The sequence below is a fragment of the Dipodomys spectabilis genome, unplaced genomic scaffold, assembly GCF_019054845.1.
Source record: "Dipodomys spectabilis isolate Male_0828 unplaced genomic scaffold, ASM1905484v1 ptg000163l, whole genome shotgun sequence".
NCBI lineage: Eukaryota > Metazoa > Chordata > Mammalia > Rodentia > Heteromyidae > Dipodomys > Dipodomys spectabilis.
This window is the reverse complement of record NW_024870840.1, coordinates 15,816,598-15,837,722: the sequence shown is the minus strand read 5'-3', so window position 1 is coordinate 15,837,722 and position 21,125 is coordinate 15,816,598. Positions and strand designations below refer to the sequence as shown.

The 21,125-nt window shown below is 41.6% G+C and overlaps 1 protein-coding gene across 1 annotated transcript in view; it reads right to left on the bottom strand.

The window, feature by feature from the left end:
- Nucleotides 1–13,704, bottom strand: part of Polr3b (RNA polymerase III subunit B) — a 91,048-nt gene extending 77,344 nt beyond the window's left edge. Inside the window, exons 1-8 of the mRNA XM_042693255.1 lie at nt 13,396–13,704; nt 9,844–9,876; nt 8,278–8,334; nt 8,132–8,196; nt 5,317–5,392; nt 2,043–2,143; nt 1,591–1,682; nt 106–223 (exon numbers count right to left, since the gene is read on the bottom strand). Coding sequence (XP_042549189.1) covers nt 106–223; nt 1,591–1,682; nt 2,043–2,143; nt 5,317–5,392; nt 8,132–8,196; nt 8,278–8,334; nt 9,844–9,876; nt 13,396–13,467 — 614 coding nt within the window. The 5' untranslated portion in view covers nt 13,468–13,704. The remainder of the gene's footprint in view (nt 1–105; nt 224–1,590; nt 1,683–2,042; nt 2,144–5,316; nt 5,393–8,131; nt 8,197–8,277; nt 8,335–9,843; nt 9,877–13,395) is intronic.
- Nucleotides 13,705–21,125: the final 7,421 nt, after the last annotated feature.

Here is a 21,125-nt window from a genome sequence, read left to right as displayed (position 1 = left end):
ATGCAGATAATTTAAAAATCACACTGGCAGTTACTGAAATACTGCCTGCCTGTGTATGAAAGCAGGCCACTAGGCTTCCCATGAATACTTCTCTGCCTCCCATACCTGGTAACGGATGCTCCAACAGCCCCTTTCCTATCTGCCTCCACAATGATCCTGTTCTTAGAGAGCTGCTCCTGGATGAGAATCACTTTTTCAACTCCTTTCACGATGAAGTAACCACCTGCCCAGAGGAAACAAGAAAGGCTTCACCACCTCTTCTTTGGCCAGCAGGGGGTGAAATGACTGCCTCATGGCACGGGCCACCACTTCATGTGAAGGGGCTCCTGTACCACTCTACAGCAGATTGACATCAGGCCAGCACATGTTCTACAAACAAGTCAACCAATGATCAACTTACCGAGAACAGACTTCCTCTCATCGGACTATACATGAAACAAGATATATGTAAGCCCAGATCTTTTAAGAACATAAAATTCAGTATGTATTTGCAAAATTGAGGAGAGAGGAAGGGTTGAGAGGAATGGGGGAGAATGGTGAAAGGTGTGACATTGATCAGGACACATTGTAGGGGCTAGGAAGGTGGCTCAGTGGTAGAATGCTTTGCATTGCATGCCTGAGCACCACGTAACAGAAAAAGCCGGAAGTGGTGCTATGGCTCAAGTGGCAGAGCGCTAGCCTTGAGCTGAAGAGCTCAGGGATAGCGCCCAGGCCCAGAGTTCAGGCCCCATGACTGACCAAAAAAAAAAAAAAATTGCTCTAAGTTCTCTAACAAATTGGTGATAACAGTAGTCTCAGATTGTTTCCAAAACAATGCCCCCTATTCAATAAAACTCATATAACCTATTACACATTTTTACACACAAGTAAGATTCAGAGTGGGATACTTACATTCTAACCTGCAGAACTCCAACAAAACAAGGCAACATGGTTGACTTACAAAAAATTTTGTTAGAATTTGGTAGTCATGTTTGTAAAATTCTTTCCAGCATTTTCTGGGACTCTATATCAGTGTAACTCTATAGAAATTATAGCTCTTGTCAGTTAAAAAAATTCAATGTGAAACGTAAGTTAAGGCATACAGAAAAACTTGCTGCTAAGTGTTAATCTTGAGACATCACAAATGAAATTGCTTAGAAACAAATACAAAAATAGAATTAAAAAATATAACAATAACAAACTCAGAATTTCATTTCCCCATTTACTGCATTTAAAACAGCAAAATGAGCAAAGCTACTGGAATTTTTTCAGACAAGCCTAGACAAGTACATTTGGAGGATTATTCTTGAATTTTAAGCAAACCAACAGAAACCACTGAACAAAGGTACAAAGAAAAGGCTGAGGAACCATGGCAATAAATCAGAACTTGGGGTATTAAAATTTTAAATCCACAAAAGAAGAAATGGCATAGTTGCAGAAATCCAGACGAACAGAATAAAGCTGGAGCCCAATTTTTAGATGCCTTGTGAACATAGTTTTACCCAGCAAGTTCATTAGAAGGCAGAAAGGTTAGGACTGTTTTGAGGAAAATAGCCACCACCAAGCAAAAGGGGTGAAAAATGAGGAGTAAATCCAAGATATCAGTCATACCTGGGTCTAAAGGACATTCGTTTAGTTTTGCAAATTCTGCTGGCGTCTTCCCTGTCAGAACGCAGTTAGAACTTCGAAGCATAATGGGCATCCTGTTAAAAATAAAATGAGAGAAAACACCATGTACATTATTAGGCCAAAGCTGCAGAGAGGGGGTCTGCATCTCTGTGCAGCTTGTTAGGAAAGGCAGGGATAGTAATTATGGGAAGGAGCCAACGTCAATGAGGTTCCTCAGGCACACTGCTTCTAAGATAGGGACAGCGAATAACGATGCCTCTGTGTTACACACTATACTCTGTGCCTTATACAACTCACTTAGATCCATCAACTAATCCCTGAGATGGGTGTCATTTCCCAGAGTTCAGATTCAGACATAAGGCATGAGTAACTTGCTCAAGGTGCGTCACGGGCTGGACAGGCCTTCTGGCTCCACAGCAGGCTTCATTGCTCACCTGCCTATGGGTAGGGCGTTTCGAATGATCCTCTGGCTGCCTCGGGTGTACTCAATGTCCACAGTAATGGGGGCGGAGTAAGTCATGTCCCTCAAACGGCACTGGAACAGAAGCAGACAGCAAGTGGTCCTCCTTTTGAAGAAGGAAAGGGTCCTGATCCCTTGGGACCTCTGATCCTAGTTGAAGTATGACCCATGCTGAATGTGGATCTTGTCTCCCGCTGGGAACTGGAAGTTATCATCCTCCTTGCTCTATATCGACCGAGGTACCCCCAGAGGACTCTTGCCCTGCCAGTCAAGAAGTGGAACAAACTAGGACTGATTCCCTTCTCACTGATCTGATTCCATCCCAGACTGCTGCCTAGCTTTAAGACTCCTTGCTAAGGGAATCAATGGAAAGTAATTGCTGTGGCCAGGCATGTTATTCCAAATAGTAGCAAATGTAACAGCAATGAATGTATACATGCACCCTGAAACCAAAACCATCACAAAACCCCTCACCATTGGTTATTATGTTCTATCACAAATCACTCAATACAACCCTCAAGCAGTTTCTGAACCATCTGCAGCATTTTAGAAATTGCTGGTTATGCTTTAGCAAACTAAAACATGACCTGGTGAGGACAAAACAGATGACACCTGATCCATGCCTGAGCCAGGAGCAGAGACAGGAAATAACATCCAAATCTTCCAACAATGTCCCTGTTGTATTGATGACTATCCGATGGCTTGCAGTTTGAAACAGAATTTCTCTAAACATCAATCATACAACTTAGGGCCATGGTGCGAAATTCTCTCTCTGGCCTAACTGAACAAAAGGTAGTTAGACTTATACTTTTTCTACCCTTACAAGAGTGCCCAATATTTCTACATATTACTGTTTTTAGGGCTGGCTGTGCTGGCTTGAATATGAAGGTCCCATAGTATCATGCACTGAACAGATTTTGGAAAGTGGTGGAAATTTTAGGAGGTGGGGCTTACATGGGAGGATTGAGGATAGGGGTGGGGGTGCCTGTGATGGTTACAACTGGTCCCCAGTAACTTCTGCTCTCTGCTCCCTGCCTTCCACATACTCCTACCACTATGATGCTCTGCCCCAACACATGCCCAGAATCAGGAGACCAAGGACTAAGGATGGGGAACTTCTAAAATGATGAGCCAAAATCAATACTTTCTCCTTTTAAGTTGTTTGACTCAAGCACTTGGTTATAGCGACACAAAAGTAATCAACATACTGAGCAATAAAAATGATTTATGAATAGTGTATCATCAAGGGGACTAACAGTGGTTTGTCATGGAAGCAGAGTGTAAACTACTGCCAAGATCTAATCCTGACTCTAATTGACGTTACAGTTGGTAGGGTCTGAACTCAGGGCCTTGCGCTTGGTAGGTAGGTACTTTACCACTTCAACCATCCATGCTCCTCATCCTTTTTAGTTTTTTGTTTGTTTGTTTTATAAAGCCTCAAATTTTCACCAAGCTGCAACACAGCTAAGATTACAGATATGAACCACTAAGCCTGGTGTATTTGTTGAGACAGGATCTTGCTAACTTCTTATGCAGGCTGGCCTCACACTATGATCCTCCTGATTTCCACTTCTAAAGTAGTAAAATACAGTTTTAGAATTGTGCCTGGTATATAATGTTTTATATATCTATATATATAAATTGATAAAGTTAATGCAATGCCCATGACAGAAAGAACATTCCATGTGTTTTACCAAAACAAACCCAAATGTAAATAAAATTCCACAGGTATGATTAAAAAAAAAAAAAAAAAAGCTAAAGATGTGGCTCAAGTGGTATGGGGTTGGCCTAGCAAGCAAGTACAAAACCCTGGGTTCAAACTCTCATGCCACCAAAAATACTAATAACAAGAGAAGAAGACACCAAAAGGCAAACATAACTGGGAACCCACTCCATCTGTTGTCCCCCACCCCCGACTCTCCTCCCACAGGGTAGGCTGGGTGCTCCGACCTCCCTCAGTTCTGCTGTGGCTCAGGACTTGCCCCTATCTGCTCTCAGTCTCCCCAGCTCTCCAAGAGCCGTAATATCCATGCTTTCATCAGTATCAGAAAGAGAATTATGACCAGTGTGGCTCCCACACTCCTGAACTCCTTCCAATACTTTGTTCCCTTCTCTGAACTCAGTGATATCATTAGAAAGATCATTTGGAGACGGCCAACTGGCTGCCTAGTTGTTGAAAAACTGGAACTCACAAAATGGAATAGGAAGCTGGGGAAGACCAAGTGGGTGCACACGATCCCCATATCCTGGTCCCCATTCTGACACTCAGGTTTGCATGCTGGTGCCTCTGTCTCACGGTCTGCTATTTCAGTCTCTGAAGTAACAGTGTATAAACGCCTCAGGAGAGTATTGCATCTATTTTTTTTTTCAACGTTAAGCCACAAAATAAATGTTCAATGAACACCTGATGTCTAAATAATACCAATGCTTACCTACAGAATATCTGGTTTCTTGATCTTACTGCCTATTGCTTACACAACAACTCTGACACCAAACATCTCTCTTATTCTTTATTAAAGACCCCCCCTCCCCATGCTTCAAAACCCAATCATTTAGTTTTGCTTGAACACAAGCTAGATGAAGCTACAATCAATGTTCTTTCTGGATTCAATTCCCAGGGTGGACACAAAGTAGAAGAATGTGAGGGGAAAGCAAAGATCAGTTAAAAGCCAGTAAATGGATATATAACCCTTTATCTGAACTCTGTTAAAACCTTGTTTTTCAATTTTCTTTTCTTCTATCTCTCCTATTAAAGAGGAGCTCCTAGTCCTTGGTCTCTTCTGCTTGTCACCATCTCTGGCTAACTCTCAAAGTGTGCTGGGTGAGTGACTTCAATGAACAGCATACTGTGTGCGGCCGAGCAGCTGGGAGCTGAGCCCAGACTGGAAAGAGCTCAGAAATGGGACAGAAATAGGGCCACAGAAACAGTGCGTGCTGATTCGGATTACATAACCAAATAAACAGGGCAGAATTGCTTCCCTACTGCATAGGTTAAGAATCCCTATCCAAAATGCTGGGGTGAGAGGAGTTGGAGATTTTTAGATATTGCACATTTGTGTAGACTTGAGCCACTGAGCATCACTATGTTCAGTTTTGGGTCAGGAGTTCCTAACTTGTACATTAGTGCTTATTTTGGTTACCTTTGTTTCAGAGGAGATTTTTAAAATTTGTCTTGAAACAATCTTTTAACAGTATCTATTACAAGATGATCACCTGCACTACAGCAAAGGAATTCAATATATAATTACCTCATGAGGGGACACTGGTCTCGTTACATTGAAGCTTTCTTCAACATCAGGAAGACCAACATAGATATTAAGATATCTGAAAAGCAAAACACTTCATTACCAATTATGCTTCCCCAAATAATGTATAATCAAGGTGTTTTCTCCACAAATATAAAGATATTCTTTGATAAATGTCTACTTTGCTAAGAATGACCAACTGAAAAAAGTTAATAGGGCTGGGTATGTGGCTCATACCTGTAAGCCAAGTTACTTATAAGGCAGATAACAGGATGATCACAAGTTGAAGCTAATCCAGAAAAAAAGTTAAACCCCATTTCAAACAAAATGTGTGGCAGTACACATTTGTGATCCTAGCTCTAAGGAGAAATGAGTGGGAAGATCGAAGTCTAAAGCCAGCCCCAGACAAAAAAAAAGTAAGATCCTATCTGAAAAATAAGAGCAAAGAAGGATTAGAAGCATGGCTCAAGTGGTACAACATCTGCCCAAGCAGGAGGCCCCAAATTCAAATCCTAGTATGAACAACCACCAAAAAATAATTAACTGTACATCTTTTGAAAGGATAGTGCAGTCTTATAAATGTCAAAGTATCTTACAAAAATAATATAAATCTCTTTCTAAAAATCCTGGAAATATGGTTCCATAAAAATGATACCTGGTTTTAAAAAAAAAAAGTGCAAAAACTATTATGGTAGATACTTCAAGTATTATTACTTATAAGTAAGAGGCCATAAGGAAAAAAATATGTCCTTCATAGGAAGGACAAAGTAAAAACTAGCAATGTTATAACCTACAGGAAGTGGCTATAGTGGAAGGGGAAGCAACAATTTCTGAAAACACTGTTTTGTACAGGTGGTATAACTCTTAATACTGTGTCAGTTGATCCAAAACATAAATGCATAATTAAAGTCAACCTACACGCAGGGGAGGCCAACATGGAGTATAAACATGCTGTATTGAAAAATAAGTAGCCGAGCACCAGTGATTTATACCTGTAATCCTAGCTACTCAGGAGGCTGAGATTTGAGGACTGTGGATTGAAGCCAACCCAGGCAGGAAAGTCCATGACACTCTTATCTCCAATTAACTACTAAGCAGAGCTGTGGCTCAAGTGAAAAAGCTCAGTGAGAGTTGCTGAGGCCTTGAGTTCAAGACCCAGAACCCATACCAAAAATAAAAAAATAAACTAAAACAACATAACTGCACCAAAGGGGAGGTAAGAACAGAACCCATGACCTAGTAACTTCAGAAAACAGTACTTTGATAGTTGGATGCTATAAGGCTAAAGACAGAAGAGACGACATAACAAATGCTCTCAAGTAGTAAACTTTATTCTCACACACACATGAGCAAACAATTCTGTAATAACTTTATATACTATCTGGGACTGTAGATGACAGATGACAGTCAGTTACAAATAAGGGAGATTACACTGAATCTACAGTGCTGGATCTGAGTCAGAGGTACCAGTCTGCTTCGTTTTTAACACATACAAAAATGGGTAGGTGATAGAGGCAGGGACATGTACGTAAGTAAGTACTAGTATACACACACACATCTCCTACATCTGTCCACTGGGACCCTACTATCCATACGTTGTTTTATTTTCTAATAAAAGAGACTAGGGCTCTTTGAAGAAATGGTTGATTCCTAGTTATTACAGGGAGAACCACAGATGACTTATCACATCTGATGGCTCCAGGAAGTACTGGAACAATAATGCAGGCATGTGGAAAGAACACAGATGTTGACTTGCAGACTCTCGATGTGTTCAGAGCCGAGACAGCTAGAGCAATAGAAAGTCAGGACTAGATTATAACCAAGAAAATTAAATAAACAGCCGGGCGCCGGTGGCTCACGCCTGTAATCCTAGCTACTCAGGAGGCTGAGATCTGAGGATCGCGGTTCAAAGCCAGCCCGGGCAGGAGAGACCGTGAGACTCATCTCCAATAAACCACCAGAAAACCGGAAGTGGCGCTGTAGCTCAAGTGGTAGAGCGCTCGCCTTGAGCTGAAGAGCTGAGAGACAGCGCCCAGGCCCAGAGTTCAAGCCCCACGGCCAACCAAAAAAATAAAAAATAAAAAAAATAAACATTCATGGCCCAAATTGATATAAGTATAGGATAAATGAGAGGAAAGAACAGACCCTTCTTATCACAGAAGGTGTGATGGAAACAAAAGTAGCAGTACATTACACTAAGTAAGAACCAGTACACTAAGACTGTTGATGTGCAGTAAAGTCAATGGGGAAATTATGATTTCTTTCAAAGGATCCCCACAGACACATAATAACTGCAAAAGGAAAAATAATTACTTTACAATAAAGAAAGCTGGAAGATAGCACCTTCACCAGTTGAACCAATTTTTAACTCTATTTAACAGAAATAAAATACATCCATATTCCCAATATGAATCAGTAAAAATGGCACGAAGAATTGCTTCTGTGGTATTTTTGGCTCAAATGCATAATAATCATGAGTAAACATCAAGTACACTCAAACTGAAGGACCTTCCAAAAACACTGACCAAACTCTTCAAAACTATCAAAAGTCATGAACATCAGTGGAGACCAACCATCAACAGACTAAGGACACTAGGAAGCCAGAAGGATATCACATATTTCTCATTCAGTATGAGAAACAGGACGCTGGTGGGAAAATATGAAGGCAGGTTGATAGACTAGCTAATAGCATGGCATCACTGCTAACTTTCTGAATAGAGAAGGGGAGGGGAGGGGAAAGACAGGGCAGATAAAGGAAGGGGGAAGGGAAGAGAAGGAAGGGAGAAGCAGAAGTATAGCAGGGTAGTTGGCTTCTTACTTTAAGTACCACATTGGGTCAGCATCACTTGTAACCTTTTCGTTGGCTTTCATTATCTTCTTTATCTGCAGTGGGAAGAGCAACATGAGGAATGAGACTCTGGCTTCCAATTATTTCTTGGCTATATCTACTTCTAAGATGCTCACCTCCACGTTAATAAAATAGTTGAATGAGTCTATATGCTGTTTCACAAGGCCTTTAACCTACAACAGAAAAAAAGTACTAGCAGATTATACCGACAAAATATCAGATTATATAATTCGTTCAAAAGAAACAAGATTTTCCTCAAAACTCATGATAAAACAACCATGGGTTTTAATTTAGCAATTTGCTTCATTCATGCAGATTAATTCCATATTAATTTTTCATTAATCAAATTCAATTTCTCCACAATCTTACCAAGGCACCCTCCAACTTTGTAAAAGCAATCTGGCCTTTGGAATTCACAATGTAAGAATCAGAATCTGAATCTACTGACTCCGTATAGAATACTAAATTCAGAGTGGATGGTGCAATTGAGCACCAATTTTTCAACCTTTCACAAAGTCTCTTTTTTTGTCTTGTGAAGCAAAGTCAAACAAGGCTACTATTCGTCACTTGTCTCCTAGCACTAGGCACCGAAAGATCGGACCAAGCAGCATGGAGTTACTTGTGCTAAGTGTCATCAAATCAACTTGAATGTAAAACAGATGGCATTCCACAGGAGGAAATCCACAGCAACCAGTCAGAAGGGGACTAGTTTATGTGGCTGCCATGGCAGAAAGTCCTCTTTAAATGGAGATGACTAAACCACCTCTCATTCCTTCTTCTTGTTTTCTTCTACCTATTTCTGCCTAAAGCTCAGCCCCTTTGCTTGGCTCATCAGAACACTCAGATTATAGGGGATGAGGTTTTGCCTGATTTTAGGATTGCAAATTAAAGTCAATTATTTCTTTAAAAGTGTTAACTTGGAGGACAGAGGCAAGGATACTGGAATTTCAATTTGCTTGCCAGACAGGTGCTCTACTTCATGAGCCATGCCCCCCAGCCCTTTTCTGCCTTATTTTTGTGGCTGCCCAGGCTGGCCTGGACCTCAGTCCTCCTACGTAAGCTTTCTGTGGAGTTGGGATGACACAAGGGCACCACAATGCCCAGCTTTTTTTGTTGAGATGAGGTCTCACTAACTTTTTGCCAGGGCTGGCCTCTACCTGCAATCCTCCTGTACCTCCCAAGTAGTTGGGATTACAAGTGTGAGCCAAAGTGCCATGCTTCTCAACTTGTCTACATATTTTTTAATTAGTTACACATGAAGGTGGGGGGGTTCATTTTTAAATGTCCGCAGTGTATTCGCATCAATCTCATCCCCTCCACTGCTTCCTTCTATCGCTGGTCACTCTTTCACTTAAAACTTCATCAGCTTCTTATAGAAGTTAGAAGAAAGGCCAAATCCTTGACATAACTTTCATCATGGTCAGAAATCTGAACCTATCAGTACTCCCAGCACTTTGTCTCCCTTTGGCCTGGACACCCGAGTAAACTGAACAAAACTTTAAACATATTTCAAGTTTGCATTTTTTCATTTAGCTATAACCTTCATTCATGTTGCAACATATATCAGCACTTGATTTCTTTTTACTGTCAAATAAATGTTACTTGGTGAGAGTCAGTCTGAACAAAAAGCCACTTATTTTTTATCATGTGAAAACAACTATTATTAAATGTTAAACAATTACCTTTAAAAATGCTGGAAGCAGCCTCCATTTTTCCTGTGGATCAAACAGTAAAAACATTACAACTCTGTGTCAGCAAGTACAATACTTTTACAAATTATTTCAATGTACTTAGAATGACTATCATAGTGACCAAGGAAAGTCATCAAAACAAAAAGAGCTGGCTGCTAATGGAGTACATGACTGTACTCCTAACTACTCAGGAGACTATATCTGAAGATCAATATTCAAAGCTAGCTCAGGTAGAAAATTCAATGAGCCTCTTATTTCCCATTAGCCAGAAAAAAAAAAAAAAGCTGAAAGTGGAGCTGTAGCCGAAGTGGTAGAGTGTTAGCCTTGAGGAAAAAAAAAGCTCAGAGACAGCACCTGAGTTGCTTGAGTTGAAGCCCTAGGACCTGCACCTGCCCCCTCCCCAAAAAGAATAACTCATAAATTCTAAGTACTTTGATGGAAACTATGTAAATATGCACCATGTACATATATATAAATACACACCTTAATACCACAGATTTCCTAAATATAATGTGACTTGATAATTCTTTTTATATTTTATAATTTTTTTGGTTGATTCTGGGGCTTGAATTCAAAGCCCGTCACTATCCCTGAGTTTTTGTGCTCAAGAGTAGCACTCTACCACTTGAGCAACAGCTCCACTTCCAGCTTTTTTATTGCTTAATTGGAGATAAGTGTCTCACAGACTTTCCTGCCCAAGCTGGCATCAAACTCCCATTCTCAGATCTCAGCCTCTTAAGTAGCATAAACCACCTGTACCTGTTGCTACAGAAGACCTTTAAGCAACAGAGTAAGATAAATACACGTGTGTGTTCAGATATCTGACTACAAGAAACAGAACAGATAGGAGTGGAACAAGTCAGTTGCCAGGTAAGACAGGAAAGGTATAACAGGTGGCAATTGCTACTAGTGAGAGGGCAGCAGGAAGTTTCACATTTGTTTATAGTTAGAAAGCAGGACATTCAAGGTGTGATATGCAGAATACAGGGAAAAAGGAACTGTTCTTCCTGAATCAGAAAACTGGAATAGTGGGCCCATTGTGGAGGTGCACATCTGTAATCTTAGATGGCATCAGGCAAAAATGAAACCCTACCTGAAAAATAAAAGCCAAAATAGGCTGAAGCCCGGTGCTGATGGTTCATACCTGTAATCCTAACTATTTGAGCTGAGATCTGAGGATCAAAGTTCAAAGCCAGCTCAGGCAGACAAATCTGGGAGACTCATATCTCCAATTATCCAGCAAAGAGCAGAAGTGGAGGGAGGAATGGCTCAATGGGTAATTTAAAAAAGTTAAGAAAAAAGGCCATTAAGTTCAAATCCCAGCACTAATTTAAAAAAAAAAAAGAAGAGGAGGGGCTGGGAAGGTGGCTCAGTGGTAGAGCGCTTGCCTTGCATGCTCGAGGCCCTGGGTTCAATTCCTCAGCCCCATATAAGCAAAAAGAAAAAAGCCGGAAGTGGTGCTGTGGCTCAAGTGGTAGAGCACTAGCTTTGAGCTGAAGAGCTGAGGGACAGTGCCCAGGCCCAGAGTTCAGGCCCCACGACCAGACCCAAAAAAATTTAAAAAAAAAAAAAAAAAAGAAAAGGAAAGGAGTGACATTGTCTAAAAAGAAATGTCCTCTTTGCCTAAATTATGTAACTGTAACCCCTCTCAATATTACCTCCATAAAAAGTTTAAAATGAAGAAAAAGAAAATGGGTCTTGTCTACGGTCATACCACCCTGAACGCGCCCAATCTCGTCTGATCTCAGAAGCTAAGCAGGGTCGGGCCTGGTTACTACTTGGATGGGAGAAAATGGGTCTCATCACCATGCAAGCTCTTACAAGAATTATAAGCCTTCTAGAGAGTCTACTCAGAATGTATGAAGATTCTGGAGTCAGACTGACAGGAGTCCAAATTCCAGATTAGCCATTCACCAGCTTTTTAACCCTGGATTAAGCTCCTTAATCACCAGCACTTGGGCAAAATGGCAGTGAAAAGAGTGCTTAATTTGTTATTTATTAAACAGCATAACACATCTAATAGCTAAACACAGCCTGGCACACAGTGCTTGATAAAATGCTAGTAAATGATAATACAAGATGGAATATAATTCAACCTCGCTAAGCTGCAAAGTAACAATAATGAAGTGCATTTATTTGTTTGTGTAGCAGTCCTGGGGTTTGAACTTGGATCTTTTACTTGTTAGTCAGACGTTCTATCCTTTGAGGTGGACGTCTAGTCCATTTTGCTTTCATTACTTTGGGTTAAGGTCTTTCTTTTTTCCAGGACTGGCCTGGATAACGGTATTTATGCTTCCCACTAGGATGACAGGCAGGACCACTGGTTTTATTTTTTCCCGTTGAGATAGGAATCTGGCTAATTTTTTTGCTCAGACTATTCTTGAACCGCTGTTGTCTTGATCTCAGTCCCCCCAGTGTGAGCCACTGAGCTGGACAAAAGAAAAGGATTCTTACAATCCCAGGCAAGGATCGCTGCACTCTTCTTTAAACCTGTCAAAAGCATCTTAAGATCCCTCAGAGATAAAGTCTTGACTCCTCCATGTTAGGTTTTTAAAAAGAGGTGGCCGAGTAAGAACTGCACCACGCACGTGGTATTCAGGTAAGGGGTAGGTTTATTCAGTAGACCTGCTGGGACCAGGCAAGGTTGGCACTCCACGCGGCTGGCAAAAGGAAAAGAGAGCGGTCTGGCCGCGGTTTAGGCCTTATATAGGGTAGGGGGTGGGGAAGGGTGTGTCCAGGTAAAGGGAAGTGGGATCAGGTGGGAGAAAGGTGTGGCCACATCAGGTTAAGATGTGACCTCAGCGGATGCGGATGTGACCTCTTCCAGGTATCCCAGTTGCCTAGGTAACGCAGGTACTGGGCGAGGTCTGTTCGCAGTCCAGGAATGGACCTTACACTCCAGACGTTTAACTCAAGCATTTGGTCATCAGTACCCTCACCTAGCTATCCTTCATCCTCCCCCTCCTTCCTTTCACCCTCCAACTGCTGGTTATCGTTTCAAGTCCTCAGAAACGTCCGATGGTCTTAGGGTGAGGTTTCAGGTATCTGGCTTCCACGTGGCCAGATCTAATCTATCTTTCAACTTTCCATCTCTCCACCCCCTGGCAACACACTTCTCAAGGTTCAGAAAGGCTTAGGAGCCTTTCCCGAGAGCAAAACACTTCCACCGCCGCCTCTAACTGGAAAGTTCACTGATGATGAGAGTCACAGGGCTTCCTCTCCCGAAAGCTCAGAGGCGTAGCTCCACGGTCTTCGGTCTCCTCTATCAGAGCGGGTCACCCGGAAAGCCACCGGCTGCGCTTCACAACCGGGGCAGCAACAGGACAGATCGCTCAGGTCAGCTCCCCACGTGTACGCGGAGGCCGGACCCGCAACGCTGCGCATGCGCGGGTGCCGGGATACCAGCGCAGGAAGGCCTCACACGCATGCTCAGAAGCTACCGCCCCGCCCCTCACCACGGTCACGACTAACCACCCCCACCCCCGACAACGCCTCCTCGGATGCCGGCGGCCTCTTCCGCTCCTCTCGGTTCACAGCACTTACCTCCACCGTTGGGATCGGCGCCGCCAGCTGCTCCGGGGTCAGGCTCCCAAACTCTTCCGCCAGGACGTCCATGTGGACGCTTCGTCGTTCCACGTCACTACAGCGGGAAGAAAGGCCGGCCTTCTTTCGAAGCTCGCCTTCACTTTCCCAAGCAAACTAACTGCAGCGCGCGCCGGGAGAAGCGATGCGCGGCGGCCTTAAGTGTCCCCGCCGCACTTGTTGATTGGAGACGCGTTAGAAAGGTTCCGCCTTCCCCCGAGCCGGAACCTGTGGTGGAACCCGGATGTGGTTGAGGCGAAGCCGGGAAACGGCGCCCCCTAGTGTGGGTCGGGGGCCCCGGTTCCTGTCATCCCCCAACCCGAACGCTGCCGACGGTACTTGCCAGTCCGCCCTCGCGCAGCGGGTTGACATTTTAACAGTAATTTCGAAAGAATTACAAACGGCGTTTGCGCAACTCTGGCGATGAACTATTTCAGTGTTAAAGCCGTAGCAGAAAATGGAAGAATATTACCCACAAGATTGGGTTGATGAGGGACGGCAAGGATGGCCACACACAAATCATGAAGAATCGGATAATGGGATCCTAAATATGGACTGTGATTCCGTGAAAGAATTTAAAATTTGAGATGCAAGTTACCTGGAACAGGGTTTTTGAATATATAATTATATATAATATCATATATCTTCACCCAGTCACTTTTGATGTTTCATTAGCTTTAAATGAGAGCTTGCAGTTCTTTGCCCAGGAGGGCCTCGGGCTTTAATCTTGTACGTATGTCCCTGACATACCCTTAAACACAGTCCTGAGTCACCGTACCTCAGTTATTTCTTTAGGTGGAAGTCTCGGGTTTTGCCTGGACTGCCCTCAAACCGAGATCCTCCCAACCTCCACTGCCCTAGAAACTGGGATTGCTTACATAGGCCATTATGCCCAGTCCAGGAGAGGTACTTTAAAAAGCATAAGGTGGTAGAAGACAAAAGATTGGTCTCCCTAATTTAAAACGTTAATTTATACAAGTTAATAGAAATGAAATCTCATTGGCGAGAAAAAAAAAGGTACCAACAATTGTTTAAGAAAATTTCAGTTTTTTGGGTTTTTTGTGAACATACTGTACAGAGAGGTTACAATTACATGGGCAGGATAATGCGTACATTTCTTATCAAGCATTGCAGCCTCCTCCTTTGTTTACCCTTCACATCCCTTCCCATCCTCCCCCCTCCACCCAATGCTCCCCCCCTCCCCCCCCCAACGTTGTAAAGCTCGTTTTCGACTTGACAACTTGTACTTCTCATTGTTGCAACAGGTCCACCTGTATCCTTAAACGACTTGTTTTTCCCCATCTCCTCCACAAGTTATACTGACATCAAATATAGTGAAAGCAGGGGTTATACTGTGGGGGAGGGACAAAGCAACAAAGAGATAATCTTATAGATGCGTTAGAAACAAATGCATGAAAGAAAAAAACATTAAAATACATATCTAAGGGTTCATTTTCCTAACATCACATTATCTGACCTTTTCCGCTTGACTCATACATATACTAGATATTGCAAATAAGGGAAACCATGGGACCTATATTTCTTTGGGCCTGGCTTATTCACTTAATATAATTTTTTCCAAGTTTTTCCATTTCCTAACAAATGGGGCAATGTCATTCTTTCTGATGGAGGCATAGAATTCCATTGTATATATATCACATTTTCTTGATCCATTCATCTACTGAGGGGCATCTGGGTTGGTTCCATATCTTAGCTATGGTAAATAATGCTGCAATAAACATAGTTGTGCTGGTAAGAATTTCAGTTTTTAATGATACAAAAAATCTGGAGATGGAAAATGGTGATGTTTGTGAAACAATGTGAATAACAGTACTGTTGAACTACACACTATTGTTAATGGTTAAAATAGGGAATTTTAGGTATATTTTACTACACACACACACACACACACACACACACACACACAAATGTCAAAAGCCATGTGGTGATCCATGCCTGTAACCCCAGCACTCCAGAAACTAAGGAAGGAGAATTAAGTTCCAGGCCAGCCTGGGTTATGTAGTAAAACCCTATCTTAAAAAGAAAAAAAAAGTTATGAAAATTTGTTAATATATGTGTAGCCCTTATACCACAATATTCTAATATTAAAATTAGGTGCTTGATTTTACTGCTTGTATTCTTTTGTTGTTGTTGGTCATGGGGCTTGAACTCTGGGCCTAGGCACTGTCCCTCAGCTCTTCAGCTCAAGGCTAGCACTCTACCACTTGAGCCACAGTGCCACTTCTGGTTTTCTGAGTGGCTTATTTGAGATAAGAGTCTCACAGACTTTTCTGACCAGGCTGGCTTTGAACCATGATCTTCAGATCTCAGCCTCCTGAGTAGCTAGGATTACAGGTGTGAGCCACTGGTGCCCAGCTGCTGGTATTCTTATATACTGATGAAAACCTGAAAGTAGGTGGAGAAAGAAAAGAAAAAGAAAATGAAGAACCACCCTATGACCCTTGTGAATTACTAGAGAGCACTGTATTTACAGTCCAGCCTGGAAAGGATTGCAAATGATTTATAAATGGCAGAGGAGGGCGGTTTGGCTCAGGTGTGTATTGGCTCTTTGTTACAAGGTCCTCTTAGCTTTCCACTATCTAGATGGTTCTCCAAGGGTAGCATGGATCAGTTTCCAGAAGTATGTTAAAACAATCTCAGCTCTCTGATTAGGCAGGCTGGGCCTACAGCTTTGCATTTCTATCAAGCTGTTGCTGTTGTCTGTTGCTCCAAACTGCAATCCTGTCTTTCAGTTCTTCCGACTGTGGGCTCCAAAACAGGAACTGTCTAGTTTGTGTTTGTGTTCCTTCGTTCTAACCCATTGGTTTTGGATGAATTATTGCTGCATAATTTGAAAGACGAAAGTGCAATGGGTGATACTAATTTGATGTTATACTCTATTTATTCTGATTTTTTGCCCCTTGAAAAGTAGGAAGCTCTGCTAGCAGTAGTTTCAAAGTTTTTCATGGCAACTGTTGGCTAACATTTGCATAGTGATGCATGCTGATCATTAGACCACAGTGACCACAGCTCCTTCAGTCTTTCCTGCATTACACTTGTATCCTGGGTTAAATCCATGACTTCCTCTCATAGCTTATGAGGTTGAATTTTTGAAGCCCTAAAGCCAGGAAGAACCAGGCACGGGGTGGCTCACACTTGTAATGCTAGCAACTTGGAAGGCTAAGATCCAGAGGATCACAGTTCAAAGCCGGTCCAGGCAGAAAAGTCTTTGAGACTTCACCTTCAAAATAACCAGCCAAAAACTGGCCTGGAAGTGTGGCTCAAGTGATAGGTAGATCACCAGCTGAGTAAGCTAGCCAAACAAGCATAAATCTCTTGAGTGCAAACCCGTGGAAGAAATACATACATACATGTATACATACAGCCAAGGAGAGCTTTGCATTTTGTTACATACTTTTCCTGAATTATTAGCACAAAAAGATTGCTGGTTTGAATAGAGGACTGAGAGATCCCCAGAGGGAAAAAATACTTACCTACACTTCCATAAATTTACTGTGATAGTCAGATAAGAAACTAACCAATGCCATGAGGCCAGTTGTGAGGCTTGAACTCTGGGCCTGGGTGCTGTCTCTCAGCTCTTTAGCTCAAGGCTAGCACTCTACCACTTGAGTCACGGCACCATTTCTGGCTTTTTCTGCTCGTGTGTTACTTTTTAAATATATTCTCTAATTGAATGATCAACCCCTGGGGGATAAGAATGATTATCCCTACTTGACAATCGAGAGGCTCACACTGCGAAGAAATTTGTCTAGGCAAAGGCGGAATTTATATTCATAATTACCTGACCCCGGGGGCCGTACTTTTAACCACTCTACCTTAATACCACACCAACCGTGAGGGGAGGCAGAAGATATGTCAACAAAGTACTCCCATGCTAGGTTTTTGTCAAAGGACTTGTCTGTAGATAAGGATAGAAAGATCCAGCATAGCTGGACCATTTTCAGCCTTTATACTATGTTAACTTAGACCGGTTCTGGGAGGCTCCAGCATAAAGAAATGAGAACCAGAATCCTCTCTTCTTAAAACCAAGGTGCACTTAGACTGGAAGAATTCTGATAATAATATCTGGATAAGTGTAGTTGAAAAAGATGAGAAGGAGGGCTGGAGGAAAGCCATTCTTGAATCTGAAAAGGTGAGGGCAGAGAGGAAATCCTCGGTATCAGTCACCTCATAAACAGGTGAGGAGGAACCAAAATTTCTAAATATTATAAGAATAATCTACATTCTGAGCAAGAATGAACAGTCCAAAAAAGCCTTCAGCTGCCTGCCATGCCTTCAGCCCTGTCTCTGAAAAGTCTTGCTTTGTGTCATGTGACATTGTCCTGTCAAAAGCAAAGCCAGGTAGGTACTCTCCAACAGCCATGAAAGCAGGGTGTAGAACACCATGGAGGCTCACTGTGTGTGAACCTTACCAGGATGGGAGCATGTGGAAGCAAAATTTCTCTCTCAAGACATTTGCAATTAAGAAATACCAGGAGGGAAAACAGCCACAGAAGCTGAGAGGTAAACTGAATCCTCAGCTTCAACCCAGGGTCTCACACCAACTAGGCAAATAAATGCTCTACCTCGAGCTATGCCCTCAGCCTGAGAAATGGTTTTGATGGATCGTAGGAACCATGATAGCCAGCCGATAGGAAAGAGTACACATTTCAAGGGTAAACGCCTTCCTTTTCTTCAAATATACTTAATAGCTTTGTGACATTGAGCAAGTGGTTCACCCTTACTGGAGTTTGAAACTGGGACCCAGGCATTGTCTTTCTGTGTTTTTGCTCAAGGCTGACAATCTATGAGCCACAGATCCACTTCCGGCTTTTTGGTGGTTAATTGGAGATAAAGGGTGTTAGAGATTTTGCTGCCTACCCTGGTTTCAAACTGTGAATCTCAGATCTTAGCTTTCAGAGTAGTTAGAATTAATTACAGGTGTGAATACTTGGTGCCCAGCCTTGGGCAAGTTCTTTAAGGTTCTTGAAACTCATTTGCACACACAGAAATAATGATAGAAACTGCCCCACAGTAGTTCTATAAGAATATATTATAGATTGTATATATCTTATAAATATATAACTTTATATATATGAGGCACACTCTCATATATATATATATATGAATATATACAAAGTTCTTAGCATCATAGTATGTGCTCGATGTCTATTATTTCTTAAAGAAATAAACAATTGTATTCAGCTTCTCCAGAGCACCTGTAAATGCAGCTACTTAGATTCCCATGTTTCCTTTCTTCCTCATAAATAAAGCCTTATATCTAGTTCCTATATTCCTTCCTCCTTGAAATCTGAAAGGCAAACACAGAAATCTTAGAAATAAAAAAGACTTAATGTTTAGAGAACAAGAGTGCACAAGGTGGTCATAAAAAATAGTTTTTGCAAGGTTGTATTAAGTCATGCAGGATAAAGTCATAATTGACTGCAAAGTAAAATGAGAATATGATATGTTTTGTCATTGTCCTTTGAAGTTAACAGCTATAGTCTTCTGTTTGGCATACCCTTGAGTTTCTCTGCCAATGACAATGTTGGGCTTAATGAGCCATGGTTCTGATGGGATATAACAAATTTTTGTTCGAACATAGTTAAGAACTTAATCATCACATTTCAAAACACTAAAACCCCTTGAAGCTTGAAAGATACTTAGGACTCAAAAATTAAGAGTTATTATCATGTATTCTGGACCCCATTATGCTTCAAGCTGGAAGATAATTTCATATACACCTAATTTGATCTCACAGTTGTTGTGTATGATAGCTTTGCCTGATAAGAAGATTAGAAAACAGGTTCAGAGAGAGTAAAAGATGAATTGAGATCCTCTTGCTATGAAATATGAGTAAATTCAAACTCAGACCTTATGACTCTTAGTCCTATACTATTACTAAATGATGAGTTGAGAATTTTGGAATTTAACAGCCCCAGAGGGGAGAAATTTCATCTTGAGAAAGATGCAAATGTGAAGCAAAAATATTTTATACAGAGTCTAGCATTCTCCACATTTGTGGCAGACTTGGCCAATCAACCACAGAACTCTCCATTGATTACCCTGGACCTGGCTTCAAAATCCTCTTTTCATGATGCTCTTGGTATTTTAACCCTAAGAGATCAGAGTAGACACAAGATTTTCAATCTCATTCTATGGAGAGAAAAATTCACTGGCGCTTATTCAAGGAAACTTTGGGGATCTGAAGTAGAGACTGTTAGAGACTGTTACTGCTCACCAATAGCCACGCCAACCTCCCTTGCCTTCAGATGAGGCCCCAAGATTAAATTCTGAGGGGAAATGGTGAGCTTTGCGCCCCACCTCCCCACATATGAGTGGAGACTCAGGATCTAGGAGAGAGCTAAGCCATGGGATGGATAGAAGTTGAGTCTCTGATGGCTGAATGGAGTAGACATAGAGTACACTCCACCGTCGCACTCCTTGCTTTGAGAAATAATCTTACCCTGGGACTACTGGGACTTGGGTATTGTTTGTTTAGCAGTTTGTCTGCAAAGTCTAATAAAGGCTGACTTCACATAACTGTCTTTCCTTACATCATCTTTTGGATCAGGATATCTCAGAACCACCGCTGGGTTGAGTGCTCTCCTCATACTTTTCTCACATTCAAATTTTAGAAACCTCATGAGTACATGTTATAGTGGTTTTGTTGTCTCTTTCTGCTCCTAAGTATACTCTTTCCAAAAGGAACTTTTCCCAACTAGGTCCCGCCAGGTTTCTACTCCCTCATTCCATGCCCTACAATTTACAGTGTAGGGAGTTGATCTAGTCTCATTCAGGGAATTTTGATGTTTAGGAGTACCACCTTAAGCCAATGAAGCAAAGAAACAAGGCAGTTCAGAAATCAATCACAGTGTGGCTAGATTCCTGTGACTTGGATTGCTTTGGTTCCTGCTTCCTCTAATTAGTGTTGTATCTATACAACCAAAAACTCTTTCACTATGTCAATTATCCAGAGCTGATTTTTATTTCTGTGTTCCTGTGTGAGTATGTGTACATACAAATACAACACATAAATTAGTTCTTGACCTTCTGTTTCAAAGATTTAATACTACTTTATCCTATATCCTTTAAAGAACAAAAGGAAAGGAAAGGAGAGAGGGAAGAAGGAAGAAAGGGATGGAAGGAAGCTAGCTCAGTATGGTGTCTATAAAAACTTTTCAACTGTCTTGTTTTCTCCCATTATTTCACTCTCCCCACTTACGTTGGTTCCTGAACTCAGCATTTCTCTAAATCATAGTATTCTGTGTATTTGGTCTCTTGAGCATTTTCATTTTTTGGTTCTCTGTTTTCTTCATGTTTTACCCTAAGAATTATCTTCTCCATGACCTAGAGTTTGATAATCTTTTCTTTTCTAGCATGGTTATTTCATAGCCCTTATTACACTTTACTATAATTGTTCACACTTTTTTTTTTTTTTACTAAATTTTATACTGCTTAAGGACAGTAACTGTGTCAACTTCTACATATCGCAGCGGGGTACTTCTTGACACTCAGTTGATGCTAAATAAGGTGCTTGTTGAATGAATGAATGAGTTAGCAGAACCTGATGGATGTCTGTTAAGGCTCTGACCATCTACACGTAAGAATCATTCCAGAGTAATTATAATACTGTCCATTATGCCATGCAAGACTGAGCCACGCAAATATAGAAAACAGAGGCAGCACTG